The sequence below is a fragment of the Ursus arctos genome, unplaced genomic scaffold (assembly GCF_023065955.2).
Source record: "Ursus arctos isolate Adak ecotype North America unplaced genomic scaffold, UrsArc2.0 scaffold_26, whole genome shotgun sequence".
In the NCBI taxonomy this organism is placed as follows: domain Eukaryota; kingdom Metazoa; phylum Chordata; class Mammalia; order Carnivora; family Ursidae; genus Ursus; species Ursus arctos.
In genome coordinates this window covers 31,346,774-31,370,165 of record NW_026622941.1, presented here as the reverse complement: position 1 = coordinate 31,370,165, position 23,392 = coordinate 31,346,774, and the positions used below count along the sequence as shown (strand labels likewise).

At 35.1% G+C, this 23,392-nt stretch overlaps 1 protein-coding gene across 2 annotated transcripts in view; it reads right to left on the bottom strand.

Moving 5' to 3' along the window:
* Positions 1-23,392, bottom strand: part of CUNH12orf40 (chromosome unknown C12orf40 homolog) — a 105,745-nt gene that overhangs the window by 22,088 nt on the left and 60,265 nt on the right. The window contains exons 4-10 of one of the 2 annotated variants that reach the window (XM_044385551.3): positions 19,794-19,941; positions 19,383-19,416; positions 18,084-18,269; positions 15,168-15,283; positions 2,403-2,926; positions 2,102-2,171; positions 970-1,030 (exon numbers count right to left, since the gene is read on the bottom strand). In XM_044385551.3, the coding sequence (XP_044241486.1) occupies positions 970-1,030; positions 2,102-2,171; positions 2,403-2,926; positions 15,168-15,283; positions 18,084-18,269; positions 19,383-19,416; positions 19,794-19,941 (1,139 nt within the window). The remainder of the gene's footprint in view (positions 1-969; positions 1,031-2,101; positions 2,172-2,402; positions 2,927-15,167; positions 15,284-18,083; positions 18,270-19,382; positions 19,417-19,793; positions 19,942-23,392) is intronic. The other variant, XM_044385542.3, reaches the window with a different exon arrangement.

Genomic DNA, 23,392 nt, shown 5'->3' with positions numbered 1-23,392 from the left:
AGTTCCATGTCCTTTCTTCTCTGTACCTTTCATCGTCACATGCGTGATAGAATGTAAGCATCAGAAGAACAAAAACTTTGTTTTTTCACCACTGTAGCCACAGTGTCTAGCATATAAAAGACACTCAATAAATTCTATTAAATGAATTCATAATATGCATTCGATGAGTATTTATTGAAGATAAAAAGAGAAAACAGTATAGTAGAAAATATAGAGTCAAATAAGAGTCTCAAGGGGTGCCTGCGTGGCTCAGTCAGTTGAGCGTTGGACTCTTGATTTCAGCTCAGGGTCTTGGGATCAAGCCCTGCACCCGGCTTCCTGCTCAGTGAGGAGTCTGCTTGTCCCTCTACCTCTGCCCCTCCCGCCTGCTTGCTCGCTCTCTCTTTAAAATAAATTTTAAAATAATCAAATTTAAAAAAAATAGTAAGAGTCTAAATCCTGGTTTGAGTGTATTACCTTGAACAAGTTATTTAATCTCTCTGAACTGGAGTCTCTTTTGCACTGAAGAGCTTACAGAATCAGGCTCTTACACAGTAGAAATGAAGTACATAAAGCTTCTAGCACAAAGCCTGGACTGTTTTAACAATCACACACCCTTATAATGAGCAGCAGTTACAACTTACATAACCAATGTTTATAGTTCTTTCAGTATTCTTAAACATATAACTATGTTGACCATAGCACACTGAAACCTAAGTGTTTTCATTTTGGAAAAAATTTTATAGGACTTATAAAAACAATTTTTAAAACATCTAATTGGTTTGTCTTAAAGCATTCTGAAAGGTGTTAATTTTATTTCTAAATCCAAGCTATAATTTCCCCAGAATAAAAAAATATAACAAAAGAAAGTACTCAGAAGAAATTTTTTTTTGATAAAAGCTAAATTTAAGTCAAAGTAAACTGCCAATACTAAAATATGGCATAATAACAACTGACTTAATTGGAAAGACAATGGAAGATGTACTTTACCTCACCAAGTCCAAAGTCCCATGGTTGCTTCAAATGCAATTCTTCCAAACAGATATTACCCCTAAGGATCATAAATAAGATGCTTTTAAAGTGTGCTTTATTTCCTGCTGAAAATTATTATTCTAAATTTTGGTTTCCAAAGTTGGCTTCAGATCAGAATTATAAGGGAAGTTTTTTGAAAAACAAATATTCATAAGCTCCAACCTAAAGAGAGTATTCATTATGTGTGGATCAAACTTGGTATTTTTAATTTTAAAAAGTCATCCCCTCAAGTGATGTGGACATGCAGTCAGGCTGGGAACCATGTTCTAAATCACTTTCATAAAGTACATTTTAAAATTCAAGACCTACCATTCTGTTTTTCATTCACAAGTTTCTGAATATTTGGGGTTTTGACAATAAAGCAGCTAATTTATTGATTTTATTAAATAAGTTGTGAATCTATATTTTAATTAATTTGTTGTGCCAATCCCATTAAAATAGCATCTATACACTCTTTTTATAAATAGATATTTTAAATATTTCCATGAGAAAGTACTTTCAAAATTAAAATATATTCTAGTTCATGATTTTCAGTTACCAAGATCTGACTAAATCACAATTACTACCAAGAAAGTTTGGGCTATTCCAAAACCAGAAATTTTGTTTAATTCCCTATAGTAACAGTCCCATAAAATGTTAATATGCTTATGCCATTACAGTTGAATTCTATCAAACTCTTGTTCTGATTCTGTACTAACCAAGCAACCTTCCCATGGAGAGCTGAGCCAAAAGTTAGAAAATACGCTTACCATGCAAGTAAGCATTCCTATACATGTGACTCTTCTATTTCTTTCTGTAAATTAATAAACTGACATTCTGGTAAGTATGTAAGTTTCTTGAACACATAAGTTAGTTTTCTCAAACCTAATTAATACTCAGCTTCCAGATATTTTTGCAATAGCAAATATGAGCACCATACTCTCAAATGAGGTGATATTACCAAGATTCTGACAGCTGAGAAGCCTTCCTTGAGGGTGGTCTACCCACCCCTAGAGAGCAATATGCCTATTCACTTTTCATCAGTTCAAACGTTCAACATGCATTATATTAGATCCTAATTTGTATTCCCCAGATTTACCTAAAAACTTACATATGATTCACTGGATATGTCTGGCTTCCATTCTGTGGTGTCTTCTCTTGGTAATCACTTTCAAATTTTCCTTTAATAATAAAAGTATTCGTTGAACTCAAAACCTTAACAGAGACTATTTGTTTTTTAATTTGAAGCTTACAACCCATAGAAGAAAATTACTGATTCGAAAAGTCATATAATAGAATGTCATTCTATTTTTAATTTCCTATTCTTCCATGCGCGCGCATATGCGCACACACACACACAAACTGAAAACAAAAATTCCCAATAGATTATGTTTTCCATGTGTAACACTCACCTTTTTTTTCAGAGCTGGCTGCATAACAATCCTTTTCAAAAGATGTACTAAGGGTATTTCTTTCATTATTGTGGTACTCTTTTTGATACCTCTTGTTTGGCTGACACTTTTCTGGATAAATTGTTTTATTAAAAGTAGAATTACTATGAGTCAACTCTGGATATGTAAAAATACTTCTAATGCATCTATCAGTTGAATCATTTTTATCAGAACTTGTGATTGCACAAATATCTCCCATACTGTCATAACCACACTTGTCAAAGTTTTTCTTTATCCTCTGTTGATCAATGTTTAAAAAATTGACATTTTCACTAATAAAAGAGTTACAAGTCTCTGATATAAGGCTGGCTTCTGGTTGGTTCACATCTTCAAGAAAATTTGAAACTCTTCTATTTTCTCCCCAAACATGTTGTACTGACTGTTTTTCAGTAATGAAGTCTGACTGTCTTTGCTCATCCATGCTTCCACATTCTTCACCCATAACTACAACAGGTCTTCCAGTAAGGAAATTCCTATTGCCTGGACTTTGAGATAAATAAAAACGTATTTAGCAAGAAAAACATACAGCATTTTCATTTCGAGACAATTAAATTCTTAGATAACATATTGAATAGCCACTAATATTTACCTAGACTATGTTTTACTTTTTTTAATTTAAATATACAATATTACTTTGGGTCGAAATTTGTCTAATGTACTCTTCTCATGCCTTAGTATAAAAACAAGCTACACTTAGTTCAGGATTTCAACATGAAAAATTAGCATGGGTTCAATGTACTGTTATATTAACAAAACAAAAACCTTCAGCTTGTCTTGTCTTCTATAATAAGATCTAGTGAATAACCCAGACAATTATTGTGTATAGCTGCTGCATCATTTAACCAGAAAAAGATATTTAAAGATGGTGCAGAGGAAAATTATCCTGTTAAAACATAAAATCATATAGTCATGAGAATATAACAGATTTTTCTCAACCTAACAACTCTGAAGTTCCCACAACAGAAAAATGTAGATACAAATGCATATGTAAGTAATAAAGCCAAGATATATAAGACAGATTAGATGAAAATGTTAGACTAATTTTTAAGTTCCTTTTTAATGCAGAAAACATAATTCTACTTTATGTCCAACTTCTATCAAATCAAAGCTATTGTAGGAAATAATTAGATATCAAGATATTTCAATTTTTTTTGTCACTGACTATCAACAAATTTACTTGGGGTTGGGTTGTTCCAGAGACTGGAGGTACCAAAGAAATTGAGAGAAGAAATATAGGCCACTAAAACTCTGACTGATATCCAATTTTATTTTTTAAGTTATTTATTAAATACCTAACAAGCAGGTACACCTGTTGTGTTCCAGACACTATACCGTAATGTGTTGTGGACAGAGAAATAAAAGAATTCAATCTGCTATTAAGGAGAGAGAGATGTTTTACCCAGGAATGTTCACAGATCACGATCCTGAACTGTTAATCAACATAGGTCTCTTTGGTGTTTTGGACAACATAACGCTATTATATCAAAAGGCATAACCTATAGTATGCAATAATATACAACACTAACACCAGAGAAATTTTCATTACTCTAAATTTTTTTTTAAATGTAAAGAAAGACTTATCTATGTATATTAAACAGATATTTAATATATGCCTATTATGTGGTAGGGAGACAATACAGCTTATATTCTAGTTAAGGAAAATAACAAATAATTAACCATTAATAAGTAGAAAGGATAAAAGAAATACAGAAATAAACAAATAAAAAAGATAATTACTGTGCCTTTATAGGTGCTACAAGATCATATGATGGAATAACTTGTGTTAGAAGTCCTATCTCAGAGAGTGTGGTCAGAAAAGTCCCTAGTAAGGAAGGGATAAGTAAATGAAAGACACAGAATGGTTAAACATGTGAAGAAAGGAGTAAGCATACTCCAAGGGAATAGAATAATATACACAAATGCAAAATCTGCCACACATTTGAGGAACAAAAAGAACAGGGGTGCCTGGGTGGCTCAGTCGGTTAAGTGTCTGCCTCCAGCTCACGTCATGGTTCCAGAGTCCTGGGATGGAGCCCCAAGTTGGGCTCTCTGCTCAGGGAGGAGTCTGCTTCTCTGTCTGCCCCTCCCCCGGCTTGTGCTCCCTTTTACTCTCTCTCTCAAATAAATAAATAAAATCTTACAAAAAAAGAAAAAAAGAAAAGAAAGATTGAATAGAATCAGTGAAGGAAAACCTATGACATAGTCTTAAAAGGGGCCAGATTATACAGAACTTAGTATTTTTAATTCAAGCATAATTAATATACAGTATTATATTAATTTCAGGTATACAATATAATGATTCAATACTTCTATGCATTACTCAGTGCTCATCATGATAAGTGTACTCTTAATCCCCTTCACCTAGTTCACTCACCCCCGTACCCACCTCCCCTCTGGTAACCACCAGTTCGTTCTCTAAATTTAAGTCTGATTTTTTGTCTCTTTTTTCTTTGTTCATCTGTTTTTAAATTCCACAAAAGTGAAATCATATGGTATTTGTCTTTCTCTGACTGACTTGTTTCACTTTGCATTATACTATCTAGATCCATTCATATTGTTGCAAATGGCAAGATTTCATTCTTTTTCATGGCTGAGTAATATTCCATTGTGTATATATACATCTTCTTTATCCACTATGGATGGGACACTTGGGTTGCTTCTATAATTTAGCCATTGTAAATAATGCTGCAATAAACATAGGGGTGCACACATCTTTTTGAATTAGTGTTTTAATTTTCTTCAGATACCCAGTAGTGGAATTACTTGGTCATACGAATAGAGCTTTATTTTTTAAAAGAACAATAAGAAACACTGAAAGTTTCTAAATACAAAAGTAAAATTGGCTTGCTTTTTGCCTTGAAAAATATCAGTTTGACTGCTAGGTGAACATAAGTTTCAAAACTTCCAACTAGCCAATATGAAGCAAGAGACACCCGACTTACCCTCCTGACTGGCACAATTAAAAAACTGGACAAAATATATGAGATAAAAGTTTTCATACATGGACCATCAGGTAGAACAGGATAATGATTCTTGAGAGAGAAAGGAAGCAAATGAGATGAACCCTATGACTGCTCCTAGCTTACTGCCTGCAGAAAGTATACAAGCCACAGAATACAAAGGGACAACGCCGTAAGAGCTCACAGATTCCCCTTGTTGAGAAAACAGAGCTGGGAGTTCAGAAAGAATACAGAGGATAGAGTTCACAAGGCAGAGTATCATTAGGAGAGTCCTTCAAAGAGAGAGCACTCTGGAGGTCTACGGAGAGTTCTCAAATCTTCAGCTAAGTACTAATCAGCACATGCATATGAAGAAATAATACCCAAGGCTGGGGATGGGGAGGAGAATAAAATATCTAATAGGATAAGATGGAACAAGTCCAGGAATTCACATACAGATGGGAAAATTTGGTGTTCCCATCAGCCAGAGTGGAAAACCTCATAATTCAAAGGGAATCACAGAGTACTCAGAAGGGTATTGCCTCAGCAGGGCACAAAATTAACCACAGACTAAAGGCATATCTGGTCCTGCTTAACAAAGTTTAAACCAAACTTCAAAAACATCATAGTATTTCCAAATAACTACTGTATCTAGAACAAAGCTTAGGGTGATTTATAGGAATACAAAAATCTCCAGACACCAAAAATATGAAATTCAGAATTTATAGAATCCAAACAAAATTACCAGGAATACAGAGAAGCAGAAAGTACAGGCCATAATGAGAAGAAAAATCATTTATTAGAAACAGACCAAGAAATGACACAAATGACAGTATTCGTAGACAAAGGCGTTAAGAAAAGTTATTGTGCCTATATCCATATATTCAAGAAGACAGAGGAAAGACAGCATGTTGAAATAAATGCATGGAAGATATAAAGAAAAGTTCAATCAAACTTACAGAGATGAAAAACATACTGAACAGGATTTATGAGTAGATGAGACCATCAAAGAAGATACACTAGTGATTTTGAAGATAAAATAATCTATATAACATGAAACACACAGAAAGAAAAAACACTGAAAATATATAAACAAAGCATCAGTAAACCGGGACACAATTTCAAGTGGACTAATTTAATGTAATGACATTTAATTTAATGTCCCCAAAGAGGAAAAAGAAATCAGAAAAAATGTGTTAAAAATTAATGGCTGAACTGTTTCCAAATTTGATAAAAACAGTAGGTCCACAGATTTAAGAAGCTCGACACAGCCAAAACACAAGAAATGGAAAGAAAATGAACATCCTAATTAACGGATAAAAATCCATGTTAGAAAGTGCATGACAGAGAGTCCAACAGAAAAATTATATATTGTATATACAGACATTAAGATAAAAATGACAGCAAATTTCTAGTTAGAAACAATGCAAGTCAAAAGACATCTTTCAAAAAGAGTAAAGACAGGTATACAAAAGATAAAAAGGATTAATCACTAGCAGACCCATATTAGAAGAAATGTTAAAGTGTTTAGAATTGAAGGAAAATGTCACCAGATGAAAATCTAGATCTACACAAAATCATCAAGACCATTTACCAAAAGTGGTAAATTTGTGCTTAAATATAAAAAATATGTTTTCTTATAGATCTCTTTAAAAAGAGCAATAATGTATTACTGGATCTACAACATATATATATAAATAAGATATATGAATATACAGAGGCCAGAATGGAGAAAAGAAAGCGGACTATTATGTTATTATACTATATGTGAAGTTGTATAACTTGAAGATAAACTGTGATAAAATATATACTATAAGCTAAAGCAACCACTGGAAAAAAAATCAGATATAAGTTAATAAGCCAACAAAAGGGGTAAATTAAGTCATAAAAAACACTCAAACAAAATAAAGGCAGATAAAGACGAAAAGGAAACATATGGGACAAATAAAAAACAAGAGAACAGACTTAGGGGCGCCTAGGTGGCTCAGTCGGTTAAGCGTCTGCCTTTGGCTCAGGTCATGATCCCAGGGTCCTGGGATCGAGTTCTGCATCGGGCTCCCTGCTCAGCATAGAGTCTGCTTCTCCCTCTCCCTCTGCCCCTTCCGCATGCTCGTGCATGCTCTCTCTCTCTCTTCTCTCAAATAAATATCGTTAAAAAATTTAAAAAAAAACAAGCGAATAGACTTAAACCCAACCATATAAACTGTCACATTAAATGTAAACCATACTCTTGACAGTAATACAAGTCTCGATAAATTTGAAAGGATTCAAATCATACAAAGGATGTTTCCTATCCACAATGGTATTAATTTAGAAAGGTACAGGAATGCCTTAGGATTTCTAGAAAGCAAACAACAAATTTCTAAATAACTCATGGATTGAAAAAGAAATCAAAAGAAAAATTAGGAAGACTTTCAACTGAATGAAAATTAAAACATCAAAATTTGTAGGATATAGCAATAGGAGCAGTTAATGGACAATTTAAAGTGTGAAAATACCTCTATTAGAAAAGAAAAATGACTTCAAATCAATGACCTCAGCTTTCACCCTAAGACAATAGAAAAAAACTAAATTAAATCCAGAAGTACAGGCAAAAGGAATTGAAGAGCAGAATTCAATGAAATAAAAAATAGAAGATAAATATGTGAAACTAAAAGATTATTCTGGAGAAGATAAAATTGGTTAGTCTCTTTATCAGAATGATCAGGGGGAAAAAAGTAAAAATATATATGCACTCCAATGTTCACTGAAGCATTATTTATAATAGTCAAGATATGGAAACAACCTAAGTGTCCATAAATGATAAATAAATGGATAAAGAAGATGGGGGAGGGGTGCGTGTGTGTCTATGTAATTGAATACTACTATTAAAAAAGAATGAGAAGGGGAGGCAGAAGATTAGGGACCTCATTTCACCTGGTCCCTCAAATTGGATACCTATCAAACCATTATGAACACTCAAGAAATCAGCCTGATATATAAGAAAATATATCTGGAACTCTAGAAGCAGAAAAGCGACTGTTTTTTGCAAGGTACGATGTGCAAAGTCGTGAATCTGCAGGGAAGTATTGGAAGATAAATGGAAGAAGGTGGGAGCCTCCATAAGCTGGCTACTGGAAAGTTATATAACACCAGAGCGCAAAATCAGAACCCTCAGAAATCTGCTCCAGTGAGACACAACCCTTTCTTAAAGTGGCTTGGGGGATGAAAAGGGCAGAATTCTAGGTGGGTCATTGTGGTCTCAGGATCCCAAGAGACACAGAATGAACCGGGGTGCCTGAACCAGTAGAGTGCCCAAGCAGGGGAACGAGGAAACTGGTTATGGTCAGAGAGCCCAGGAGGGACTCTCAGCTCCAGTCATCATAAACCGCAAGCCCGGCCCGTGGGGAGACCACCCTTTGCCTGAGCACCCTGAAGAGGACTGGTACATGTGGGCCGTTTACCATCCCCTGGGAGGGGCGAAATGGCTGCACCCACAACTAGGCAAAAGCTCTCAGGGCCATGGAAAGGACAGTAGGGCAACATTCAGCCATGACCCGGGAGCAGCGGAGCAGGGGGCACGCATGATCTCACAAGCACTTACAGTCCCAAATACACAAAGAGCACTGGCACTGACGGTTCCCTGGGACTCCCCCCAGGAGGACCACAGTGCGTACATACCACAGGAGTCTGTGGAGTTTGGCACACACAGAAGTAGAGAATACTTGACCCAGGGTTTATTGAAGAGGGGCGATCGGGATCTTGCGCCTCTGGGCCAGAGATCCAACACGGCCATTTTTGCTCTGACCCTCTGAAGAGGGCGGAAAGCCTCCAGGGAACAAAAGCCACACAGGCAACCAGCTTATGTTGAGCCCAACCCCCCGACAAGGAGCGGTGCAATTCCACCCAGGCAAAGACACCTGAGAAACAGCGCAACAGGCCCACCCACAGAAGAAAGACTGGAAGAACAGCTGAACTAAAACTGTATGGATTCCAGAAAACTGCAGAACTGCAGCTCCAGCAGAGAATAGTATATTGAGCTCCAGGTATTTCCTTATGACTCGTTTATCTTTCAGTCTAAAATTTTCTATTTCTTTTTTTTTTTTTTTTACCTTTTTCCCATTTCAACTAGATACTTAATTTACTAACCTATGGTTTTAAGTTGCTTTTTAACTTTTCTTTTTACATCTACATTTTATAGATATATGCTTCATTTTTGTCTTTTTTTTCCACTCTACTCAACTTTATTTTTAAATATATATATTTACTACTTATAATTTTATAATTATATTTATATTCTATGTTTATAATTTATAATTATATACTTTATTGTGTGTGCGTGTGTGTGTGTGTGTGCGTGTGTGTATATATATATATATATATACACACACGCACACACACACACACACGCTTTGCTTTCTTTGCAATTTTGGGATTTAACACACAGACCAAAGTTCAATCAGGAACAAGTGGATCACCCTCTTTTGTCCACCCTGGGGGATTAGAGTCTCTTCCCCAACCACCTTTTTTTGTTTGTTTATTTCATTTTGGTTTTGTTTGCTCTGTTGTGGCTTCTGATCACTTCAGATTTGTTTAGGGTGTATTTTGCTTGGGTCGCAGTTGATATTTTGGACTCTGCTCATCCGCTTACCCATCCTTCTCTGGGCAAAATGACTAGAAGGAGGAATTCACAACAAAAGAAAGAACCAGAGGCAATGTTCTCTGCTGCAGAGCTAATCAATATGGAATACAAGTGAGAGAGCAGAGATGGAATTCAGGATAACAATTACAAAGTTAATAGCTAGGCTTGAGAAAAGCATAAGTGACAGTACTGAATCACTAAGGGCAGAAATGAGATCTAATCAGGCTGAACTTAAAAATGCTATGAATGAGATGCAGTCTAAATTGGACGCTCTAATAGCTAGGGTCAATGAGGCAGAAAAGAGAATAAGTGATCTAGACGACAGGCTGATGGAAAGGAAAGAAGATGAGCAAAAGAGAGAAAGGCAACTCAAAGCCCATGAAGAAAGGCTTCGAGAATTTAATGATGCCTTGAAACAAACCAACGTCAGAATTCCTGGGGTCCCAGAGGGGTTGGAGAGACAGAAAGAGAGAGAGACAGAGAGAGAGAGTGCTAAAAGGTATATTTGAGCAAATAATGGCTGAGAATTTCCCTAACCTGGGGAAGGAAACAAACATTCATGTCCAAGAGGCAGAGAGGACCCCTCCCAAAATAAACAAAAATAGATCAACACCCCAACACATAATAGTGAAGCTTGCAAATCCTAGAGGAAAAAAAAAGCTATCCTGAGAATAGCTAGGAAGAGGACATTCCTTACATAGGGAGGAAATAACATCAGACCTTCCCACAGAAACCTGGCAGGCCTGAAAGGGCTGGCAAGATATATTCAGGGTACTAAATGAGAAGAACATGCAGCCAGGAATACTTTCTCCAGCAAGACTATCATTCAGAATGGAAGGAGAGATAAAGAGCTTCCAGGACAGAGAGACACTGAAAGAGTATGTGACCACCAAGTCAGTCCCACAAGAAATATTAAGGGGGATACTGTAAATGAAGAGAGACCCCAAGAGTAATACAGACGAGAAAGAAACAGATAATCTACAGAAATAGGGACTTTACAGGCAACACAATGGCACCAAATTCATATCTTTTAATAGTTACTCTGAATGTAAATAGGCTAAAAGCTCCAACGAAAAGACACAGATTGGATAAAAAAGGAAGAACCATCATATGCTTTCTACAAGAGACTCATTTTAGACCTAAAGACACCTTCAGACTGAAAGTGAGGGGGTAGAAAACAATTTACCACACTAATGGACCACAAAAGAAAGATTGAGTAGCAATCCTCATATCAGACAAATTAGATTTTAAACCAAAGACTGTAAAAGGGATGAAGAGTGACACTATATCATACTTCTTGTCTATCCAACAAGAATATCTAACAATTGTAAATATTTATGCCCCCAACATGGGAGCAGCCAATTATATAAACCAATTAATAACCAAAGTAAAGAAACATATTGATAATAATACATTAATAGTAGAAGATTTCAACACCTCACTCAAAACAATGGACAGCAGAAGACCAACAGAGAAACAAGGGCTTTATGACACACTGGACCAGATGGACTTCACAGATATATACAGAACACTTGATCCCAAAACAAGAGAATACCCATTCTTCTCAAATGCACATGGAACTTTCTCCAGAATAGATCACATATTGGGTCACAAATCAGGTCTCAACTGATACCAAAAGACTCAGATTATCCCCTGCATATATTCAGACCACGGTGCTTTCAAACTGGAACTCAATCACAAGAGGAAATTCAGAAGGAATGGAAAACAGGAAAATAAAATAATAGAGAAAACTGATGAAATCCAAAAACTTAGTTCTTTAAAAGTATCAATGAAATTAGCAAATCTTTAGCTATACTGACCAAGAAAAAAGGAGCAAAGACACAGATCTGGAATTAAAGAAGGGACATCAGGGATACCTAGGTGGCTCTGTCAGTTGACCCTCTGCCTTTGGCTCAGGTCATGATCCCAGAATCCTGGGATGGAGTCCTGCATCAGGCTCCCTACTCAGCGGAGAGCCTGCTTCTCCCTCTGCCTGCTGCTCCCCTGCTTCTTTCTCTGACAAATAAATAAAGTCTTAAAAAAATAAAGAAGGGACATCATTACTGACTTTAACGGAAATTTAAAGATTTTCAAGGAAATACTATAAACAAGTTTATGCTTCACACAACTTATATGAAATGGATAAATTTCTAGAAAAACATACATTACTACAACTGACTCAAGAAATTAGAAAATCTGAACAGACATAAGAAAAATTAGTAGTTAAAAGTTGTCCTGGGAAGAAAAGCCCAGATGCAAAAACACTTAAAGAAAAAATCATATCAATTCTCCACAAATTCTTCCATACCAAAATAGAGGAGGACACATTTTCCAACTTATTCTGTAAGGTTAGTATTACTTTGGCACCAAAGACACTACAAGAAAAAAAAAATTCATACCAATTTTCATGAATACAGACATAAAAATCATCAACAAAATAGTAACAAACCAAATCCTACAATATATGAAGAGGATTATATACCATGACCAAGCAGCTTTTATCCCAGGAACCCAAGGCAGTTTAACATTTGAAAATAAGGTAATACACGATATATTAATAGAATAAAGGGTTGAAAGAACTACATGATAATCTCAAGGGACACAGAAAGAACATCTGACAAAATCCATGATAAAAACTTTCAATGAACTAGGAATAGAAGGAAATTTCCTAAACCTGATAAAGGACACCTACAAAAAACCTACCGCTAACATAAGAGTGAAATGCTTTTCCTTTAAGACTGGGAACAATGCAAGCATGCCCACTCTTGCCTGCCTGCTTATTATTCAACACTGTGCTAGAGGTTCTAGTCACTGTAGTAAGAGAAGTAAAACGCATCCTGACTGAAAAAGAGAGGTATAAATACCTGTATTTATGGACAACATAATCCAGTATGGTAAAAAGCCTAAAGAATCCATAAAACCACTAGTAGTACTCATAATGAGTTCAGCAAGGTCACAGAAGACAAGATCAATATTAAAAAATTAATTATATTCCTATATTTTAGGAACGCACAATCCAAAAAAGAAATTAAGAAAATAATAAATACCATTCACGCCAGCATAAAAAGAAAAAAATATTTAGGAATAAATTCAGCCAAAGCAGCACAAGGTTTATTAACTGAAAGCACAATACATTACACTAAGAGAAGTTAAAGAAGATGAAATACAATGGAATATTGTTCAGCCATAAAAAAAAGAAATTATGCCATTTGTGCCAATATGGATGAACATAGATGACATTATGCTAAATGAAATAAGCAGACACAGAAAGACGAATGCCACATGATCTCACCTATATGTGGACTCTAAAAAGTGACAGTCCAAGAAGCAAGGAGTAGAACTGCCAGGAGCTAGAAAATGGCAGAAACTTGGGGAAAATTTCCACCTTAAAGTTAGTGATTCCTCCAATCCACGATCATGAAGTGTTTCTCCTATTAATTTTTTTTTAATGTCACAGCAGCTTTGTTCATAACAGTCCCAAATTTGAACTATCCCAGATGTCCATTAAGAACAGAACATATGTACACCTGCAACTAATGAAATACTGTATATCAACTATACTTCAACAAAACATAGAATATTATGTAATATTCATACAGTGGAACAACACACAGAAATGAAAAAGAATTAAGTACTGATACATGGAATAGCAAGCAACAGCATGGATGAATCTCCATACCAAAAGAAGACCACTGTATAATTCCTTTTATATGAAGTTCCAAGACAGGCTTAATTCATGTATGGTGACAGGAGTCAGAATGATGATTACTATTGGGAACTAACTTACTAGACTTACTGTGGTAAGTCTACTTAAGAGATACTGTATTAACAAATTTCAAGTATGTAAAGTAGTAGTATTAATTACAGTCACTATGTTGTATATTAGATCTCCAAAACTTATTTGTCTTAAAACTGGAAGTCTGTACACTTTGACTATTGTCTCCCCATTTCTGCAGAGAACATAACTATATGATGTCACACTCAAGTAAAACTCTAGAAAATACAGACTAATCAACAGTGACAGAAAGCGGATCAGCAGTTGCCTTGGGATGAGAGTAAGGGATGTAAAATGGCCAGAGGAAGAGACTACAAAGATGCCCAAAGAAACTACTGGTGATGATGAATATGTTCATTATATTTGACACAGGTCAAAACTTATCAAAGTGCACATTTTAGATAAATTCAGTTTGTTGCAAGCCGATTATACATTAATAGAGCTGTAAAAAAAAAACAAAAAACGGATCTCAGGAAAAGAGTTTAAAACAAAATGAACCATTATTTGATTATTAAAATTCTCCAGGCAAGAGGCAGTAGTGGCTTAGACTGGGATGGAACCTATAGAGGTGGAAATGTGAGTAGGTAACTTTAAAACTTACTAGAACACAGAATTGTCAAAACTTTGTTGGTGAAATGGATATTGGGAGTTGAAGGAAAGGAAGCAATCAAGAACTTTTATTTTGGTGTCAGCTACTGAGTGAATAGTAGTGTCATTTACCAAAATGATGAAGTCTGGGATAGGATTACAGAGTCAAGGTTTCTCATCCTGATTACTAGGAGTGATTCATACTGGTTTTACAAGTTTAATGGATTTTAAAACAATGAACCAGGATTTATATACAAACAACTAGAAAATAAAAAGGGGCACTAATCGACTACCATAAATAAGAAAAATAAAATATGTTTATGATACAGAAAAAGAACTAGTAATTCATGGAGATTATAAAACAAATGCAAAGCACCTGCGCTTTTTAAATAAATGAAAGGTAGATGTGCACATTAGAAAATAATTACTTAAAACTATTTTAATTAAATGCTACATTTAACTTCTAGTATTTTTTTCCTATAAGTATTACTTAGGTTTGTCTATATTTCTAAAAAAATATTTGTTCATTAAAATTGAATTAATAACTCAAAGAAAGAATGCTGTCATTTCTTTATTTCCTTCAAAAGTCTTTGCTTGGGATGTCTGGGTGGCTCAGTCAGTTAAGCGTCTGCCTTCAGCTCAGGTCATGATCCCAAGGTCCTGGGACCAAGTACTGTATGGAGCTCCTTGTTCAGCAGGGAGCCTACTTCTCCCTCTGCCTGCTGCTCCATCTCTCTCTCTCTCTCTCACTCACTCACTCACAAATAAATAAATAAATAAAATCTTCGAAGATATTTGCTTACCTGCCTAATCTTTCGAATAATGACCCAAATTGTGCTGTTTTATGTGGTGGACTGAGAGCATCTTGATTTTCATTTAATTGGGAAACCAAGGAATTAGAATAATTACCTTTACTGAGCTGAAAAAAGAAAGAAGAACCTGCCAAAATGGTAAATGTACATACATGTATACAATTTAAATTACTTACCATAAAATGTAGACGTAAGTGGATATCTATATGCAAAGAAAATTAATTTTCTAGTTCAAAAGAAAGTAACTGTGTCCTTATTGAAAACAAAACTAATATTGTGCTAACAGTGAAAAGCAATACCAGTATTTAAATGATTGTTAAAATAACAGAATTGATACTATGATGAGCTAACCATTTCCTCAGAGGTTAAAATATATGTTATTAACTATAATTAATATTTTATAAATATAATTAAATAAAATTGAAAATATATTAATTATAATTAATATATTATAAATATTATTATAAACAATTAATATATATATATGTGTGTGTGTATATAATACCCAGGACACCAGGATCCTGAGCAAATGATCTCTGAAAGAAAATAATTTTTCCCCCAAAAACAGCTATATTTACCTCAGTTTTATCCATTTACTAAGTAATTTTAGAATGCTCCTTTAATCTTTCTGAATATCAGTATCATTGAGTGCAAAATGAGGAACGTATGGAAAGACTTGTGGAAAACAGTTTAGGTAATCCATTTGTTAATGTGGAAGTTACCACATAAATGTAAGATATTATAGGGGCCCAACACTAATCTATCCAGCAATAATAATTTATATCTGTAGTATACTTTATTAGCCATGAAACACAGAAATGAGAAGTCCAAAAACAATCAATGACACAAAGTTGGAAAAAAAGAAAAGAAGACAAAAAGAGATACTGAAAGTCTTAGAAAAAAATGGGGGGGGGGGTGTCCAAAGTCAGGGAGAGCTAGAAATAAAGTCTGGTAATACATCTCTTATCTCAGCCTCAGAGAAACAGTGATAGAGGTGCAAAGACAAAGTCATCCCATGAAGTGAGAAACACACAAACTAAAAAGAAGAGAATACTTAATGTTGGCTCAATTCTACTTCTCTAGGGTTCAGTGAGCCCCAGGCCACTTTTTCTTCTAAACTGTTGTTTCAATTTATTTTCCTTTGTATTTTATAGTTTTGTTTAATTCTTACTTTTCTTGAAATCCCTCCAAATAAGCAATTAAACACTTTTCTAATACTTCACAAAGTGCCACTACACTTTGGACAGGAACATCAGCCTCTCTTCTTTAGTTTTCTCTTCTGTATATTAAGTATAACATTACTGGCTGGGACTCCTGGGTGGCTCAGTCGGTAAAGCATCTGCCTTCGGCTCAGGTCATGATCCCGGGATTCTAGGATCAAGTCCCGCACTGGGCTCCCTGCTTAGCAGGGAGGCTGCTTCTCCCTCTGCTTACTGCTCCCCCTGCTTGTGCTCGCTCACATGCTCTCTCTCTCTCTGACAAAATAAATAAATAAAATCTTTAAAAAAACAAAACACTATTTACCCCTCTGAAGATAATCACTAACCTGCAGCCTAAAAGTAGGAGATTATTTAAGTAAGATTACAGAGAGTTACATTCCCTATCCTATAAACTATCTAGGTGCAAATTTTAGTCTTATAAAATACAAACTGAAAAACTAAATGCTTTTCATTGTATCATTCCAAAGTTAACGGGGTCCTTAAATTAATAAGGCTAACATCTATTACTGGAATATAATACTTTATTTTCTCTTCTCTGAAAAACAGAAAACATACTTTAATACTTTCATAAAATTGAATCAGTATCATTATATATAATGTACCATGTATAACTTATAAAATTAGAAATTTATAAATTATAAATTTGTTTATAAATGACAAATACATAATTATGGCATAAAACCAATGCATGCTAAAAAGGGAGAAATTCAAAACTGAATATTCCCATTAACAAGACATCATGTTTATATAACCATTTTTCCCACTACCATTATACACTAGTATAACAATCATAATTTTATTATTTATTTTTTAAACTCTATATAATCTGATAAATTGACTACTTTTTATAGTTTATTGCAGATATATTTCAGAACTTTAAAATCTGGATGTTTTTAGATTTTTAACTTTAGAGAATACAACGACTAAACAATATTTTAGCACTACACATCTCTATCCATATAAACACATTTGTATAGTTTTAATTCAAGTGCATATAACCAGTTGTCATCTGTCAAATCATAAAAAGAATCAAACCATCACAACTCATTCTTTAACAGACTACTGTGACATCACTGAGATTTTATACTGCAATTCACAGGGCCCTTTCCATATCATGACTATTGGGCAACCACGACATCAACAACTGGTTATTTACTGTGATTATAATCATCAACTATTATATAAACACACTCAACTATTTTCAATTTTACCACCAGTAATTTTATAAAAGGATGATGATTTCAAAGATTTTTAAAGAAGAGTGCATTTTTTGGATTCATAATCTTCTACAGAGCAGACAATTAAATTTTGACCAGAGGAATTATTTTTTTTTTTATTTTTTTTTTTAAAGATTTTATTTATTTATTCGACAGAGATAGAGACAGCCAGCGAGAGAGGGAACACAAGCAGGGGGAGTGGGAGAGGAAGAAGCAGGCTCATAGCGGAAGAGCCTGATGTGGGGCTCGATCCCATAACACTGGGATCACGCCCTGAGCCGAAGGCAGACGCTTAACCGCTGTGCCACCCAGGCACCCCTGACCAGAGGAATTATTATACTTAACTGATACCCTAATTTGACTATATCTATAGCAATTCACAATGTTTTTAAATCCATAGGAACAGAAAAAAAGAGCATATCATAAAAATACAATGATATAAAATCCTAAGACTAGTGATTCAAATGTACCTGTTCATTCTGTTTTTCACATAAAACTTTCTGAGAACTAGGTGCTATTCTGAGAATGAAACTGTGTTTTGTAATATTCTTATTAGAAGATAATTCTGCTGAAAAAGATGGTTGAGAAAAAGTGTAATTTTCTATTCTGTTGAACTGAGGTTTAAACACTCTATATGAGTCCATGACTTGTGACAACTAGAGGAAAAGAAGATACAACCATTTGATCTGCTAAAATTTATAAACTTGAGAAGAGGAAAGTCAAAATAGGAGTGAAAAAGGTCACAGACTGCAGAAAAAGTTCCAAGGAAAAGCAAGTCATCAGTAATCCACAGGACTTATTAAGACAAGAGAGGTTATCAAGTAAAATCATACTGAAGAGCTTCTTTCTATCTGACTTTCTCTGAAGAGCTCCTTTCTATCTGCCTTTCTCACTACTGGTCCCCTCAACCTCCAAGCTTCATACCATCTCCAAATGACAAGAAATCTGAGTTTCACTGATCCACAATTCAGGTAAAAAGATTTCCAAGAGATGTTAGTATCATTGTCATTCCCTGATGCAGTTTAATTTTGGCAACTCAAAGCAAAGAAAGGATAATTAATAATATAGTGTTGGACCCGAGGCGCCTGGGCGGCACAGTCAGTTAAGTATCTGACCCTTGTTTTCGGCTCAGGTCATGATCTCAGTATTGTAAGACTGAGCCCTGTGTTAGGCTCCACACTCATCACAGAGTCTGGTTAAGAGTCCCTCTCCCTCTGCCCCTCCCAGGCCCCTGTGCTATCTCTTTCTTTCTTTCTCTCTCAAATAAATAAATAAATCTTTTTAAAAATATATAATAATATAGCATTGGATCTTAAAATTTCAAGGTTTAATCACAATCTATATATTTTCCAATTGTTAAAATTTTATTTAGTAAAAAAATCATCTATGATACATTGAAAGAAAAATAATCTTGGAATCAGTGTAAATGGTGAAAATCACAATTTCATATAAAATTATATATACGGTCACTATGCTAGAAGAGATGAATTTCTCAATGATCACATGAACCCAAAGCAGGAATCCCCAAATGAATAATGTTATGTACACACAGGCCTAATCTACATTACCAGAATTCCAAAGAGTTTCTCATAAGCAATCAGTTATTTAAGGTATAAGTTCCATATACTAAAAACTTTAAAAATAGTTTCAAAGACTATGAAAAATTTTTTTAAAGAATAATTTTCCCTGATATTCCAAAAATTTCTATCATTTGGTAGCATGCCACAATTGTTAAAGTAACTTTAAAAAAAATTTTTTTTTAATCTTACCTGAACTGTGTCAAGTTCTTTCTTGCTGCCTAGTCTTGATAGTACATAAAAATGAAAAGAAAATTTTAAGGTTAAAAAAAAGCTGGTAATAAATTTGGCTATCTTTTTATATGTATTTAAAACTTACACTGTTCTATAGAAATACACGAAAACATACAGAACTCAATCATTCTCAAATGTTATAAAAATTGTATTATTACTAGAGAAACATTTTGAGGATAAGGAAAGTCAAACTATGTGTACAAAACACTTAGTATGGACATTAGCTTTTTTGATGAAAGTCTTAATACTTTAATAATACTGTTAACAGCCAAACAAAAACTACAGCTAGAAGAAAAGTCCTCTGTACATTTTCTAATGAATGAAACAGTACTGATGATGACCTGCTTAAATACCTAAATAATATACAACCTTGCTAAAATATACCTGTTGTCTCTATCATCAATGCAGAGGTTAGATGGTACACGGTGAGGTGACATTGGAAGTTCTAAATTATGCTTTCTTAGGGGCATTTTTACGTCTCTATGCATATTCACGTGGATTGGTTTTCTCACAGTTTCTATAATGAAAAAATAATTAAAAATATTTTAAAAGCAATATTTGATATACAATGTTCATTAAACAAGTGTACATCTTAGAAATTTCCTAAAACTACCTATATTCTATATATGCTAGAAGTCATTACAGTACTAAAAACTATCATAGATAATTCAAATCATCTCTTTTTCATTATCTTACATAGTCCTCATCAAAGGGGCTACACTGATTCAGTTCTATTTTTTTCCTTCCTCTAAGATTTCCTTGACCCCCAGACTATACCAGATGCTATGTTATACATGCCCATAGCAGTACGTATGTTCTCTATTATACCACTTACTATGGTTTATTGCACCTGATTAATTCTACCTCTCTTAGTAGATTTTTAAACTTTATGGGAACAGAAGCCTTTTCTCTCCTTAGACAAGATTCCACTATTTGGTCTGCTCAGTACTTTTTAACTACTCTCCTTTTCTGGGTAATGCTTTTGACACACATACCAACTACATATGGGTTTTTTTGTGTGTGTGCATGTACCTTTTTTTAAAGATATTTATTTATTTATTTATTTATTTATTTATCTATCTATCTATCTATCTATCTATCTGTCTATCTGAGAGCGAGCAAGAGAGAGCAGGAGGGAAAGGGAGAAAGAATCTGAAGTAGACTTTGTGATGAGCACAGAGCCCAACGTGGAGCTTGATCCCATGACCACAGGATCATGACCTGAGCCAAAACCAAGAGTTGGATGCTTAACCAGCTGAGCCACCAAGACGCCCCAGCTATACAGTTCTAACAGAGAACTTCCTATCTTCTTATAAACCCTGTCCCTAAGGAATCCATCAAAATTCTAGAGGAGAACATAGGCAGCAACCTCTACGACATCAGCCAAAGCAACCTTTTTCATGACACATCCCCAAAGGCAAGAGAAACAAAAGATAAAATGAATTTATGGGACTTCATCAAGATTAAAAGTTTCTGCACATCCAAGGAAACAGTCAGAAAAACTAAGAGGCAGCCCACGGAATGGGAGAATATATTTGCAAATGACACTACAGATAAAGGACTGGTATCCAAGATCTACAAAGAACTTCTCAAACTCAATACACGAGAAACAAATAAACAAATCAAAAAATGGGCAGAAGATATGAACACTTTTCCAATGAAGACATACAAATGGCTAACAGACACATGAAAAAATGTTCAAAATCATTAGCCATCAAGGAAATTCAAATCAAAACCACACTGAGATACCACCTTACGCCAGTTAGAATGGCAAAAATAGACAAGGCAAGAAACAACAATTGTTGGAGAGGATGTGGAGAAAGGGGATCCCTCCTACATTGTTGGTGGGAATGCAAGTTGGTACAGCCACTCTGGAAAACCGTGTGGAGGTCCCTTAAAAAGTTAAAAATTGAGCTCCCCTATGATCCAGCCATTGCACTACTGGGTGTTTACCCCAAAGATACAGACGTAGTGAAGAGAAGGGCCATATGCACCCCAATGTTCATAGCAGCAATGTCCACAATAGCTAAATCGTGGAAGGAGCCGAGATGCCCTGCAACAGATGACTGGATTAAGAAGTTGTGGTCCATATATACAATGGAATATTACTCAGCAATCAGAAAGAATGAGTTCTCAACATTTGCTACAACATGGACGGCACTGGAGGAGATAATGCTTAGTGAAATAAGTCAAGCAGAGAAAGACAACTATCATATGATTTCTCTCATCTATGGAACATAAGAACTAGAATGATCAGTAGGGGAAGAAAGGGATAAAGAAAGGGGGGGTAATCAGAAGGGGGAATGAAACATGAGAGACTATGGACTATGAGAAACAAACTGAGGGCTACAGAGGGGAGGGGGGTGGGGGAATGGGATAGACCGGTGATGGGTAGTAAGGAGGGCACATATTGCATGGTGCACTGGGTGTTATACACAACTAATGAATCATCGAGCCTTACATCGAAGGCCGGGGATGTACTGTATGGTGACTAACATAATAAAAAATCATTATTAATATAAAAAAAAATAAAAAATAAAAAATAAATAAACCCTGTCCCTAGAAAAAATAATTGACTTAAGGGCAGCCATCTGACCCAAGATGAATCAATAGTAGGATTACATCTGTGTGGTTATAAATAATTGCTCCAGTGCTAGGACCTGGCACCAGTAGGGGAAGGTAATATGCTTCCAGTAAAATTCAAAAACTCAGAACCAAAGAAACAACTCTCAGTGTTTCCCTTGTGGCAAACCAGGAGAGATGAGCAATACTGGTTTTTAAGGTCACGTTTTAAACCTGAACGTAAAAGACAATCTGAGAAAATAAAGTTAATTTTTTTCTCTAAAGTGAGAAAAAAATCTTGGTGGTATTCAAGTCCCCGATTCAAGCAGTGGGGGCCCAGCTCTACCACTGCCCTTTCCTTTTAGTAAAGTGTCTTAGTCCATTCAGGCTGCTGTAACACAATACCACAGACTGGGTAGTTATAAACAACAGAAATTTATTTCTCAGTCTGCAAGCCAAGCAGTCCAAGATCAAAGTGCTCTCAGATTCAGGGTCTAGTGAGAGCCTGAGTCCTGGTTCACAGACAGCTGTCTTCTCCCTGTGTCCTCACACAGTGAAAGGAGCAAAGAGAGCTCTCTGGGGTCTCTTTATAAAAGCACTAATAACATTCATGAGGGCTCCACCATCATGACCTAACCACCTCCTAAAGGCCCCACCTCCTAATACCATCACTAATAAACGTATGCTTTTGTAGGGAAGGAAAATATCTTTTTCCTCTATACCTTTCTAAATTCTCAAGTAGGGACTCTATAATAAAAGATTAATAAAGAGAAAAAAACATACCAATTTATTTAGTATAAATTTTAAATGGAAAACTTTATAAGGAAACTGGGACCCAAAGAAGTGGTTAAACTTGAGCAGTTTGATGGAGAATGAAAAGTAGTGATGATCAAACAAAAGGGGGTATGGACTAACTGTAGCCAACTGAAGGAAACAGCAAGGCTTATTTGTTTAGATTCTTCTCAGTGTCCCTCTGTCTTGGAGATAAAGATGTTCCTTTCCTCCAGGTACAGGGAGAACAATTCTCACATGAGGATCTTTCCTGCACATGCCACTTCTCAATTCCTTCTGCTTAAAATCTTTAGTATTCCAACATGCCTTATTTTGGGGACAGTGTGTCCTGACCCCATCATTTTCTATTCTATTCCCAGCATCCAATACACTACTTATGGAAGTACTCAATAATGGAGGTACTCAATAAACATGTTGACTGTATAAATGAAAAGAAAGTGAGGAAGAAAGGAAATATATAAAGGTAAATACATCATTGGAAAGCCTCATGAAAAAGAGTGAATCTGGTCTCCTATCTTACAACATACACAAAATTCAACTCAAAATGGATTAAAGAGTTGAATGTAAGACCTAAAACCATAAAACTAGAAGAAAACATAAGGGTAAGTTCCTTG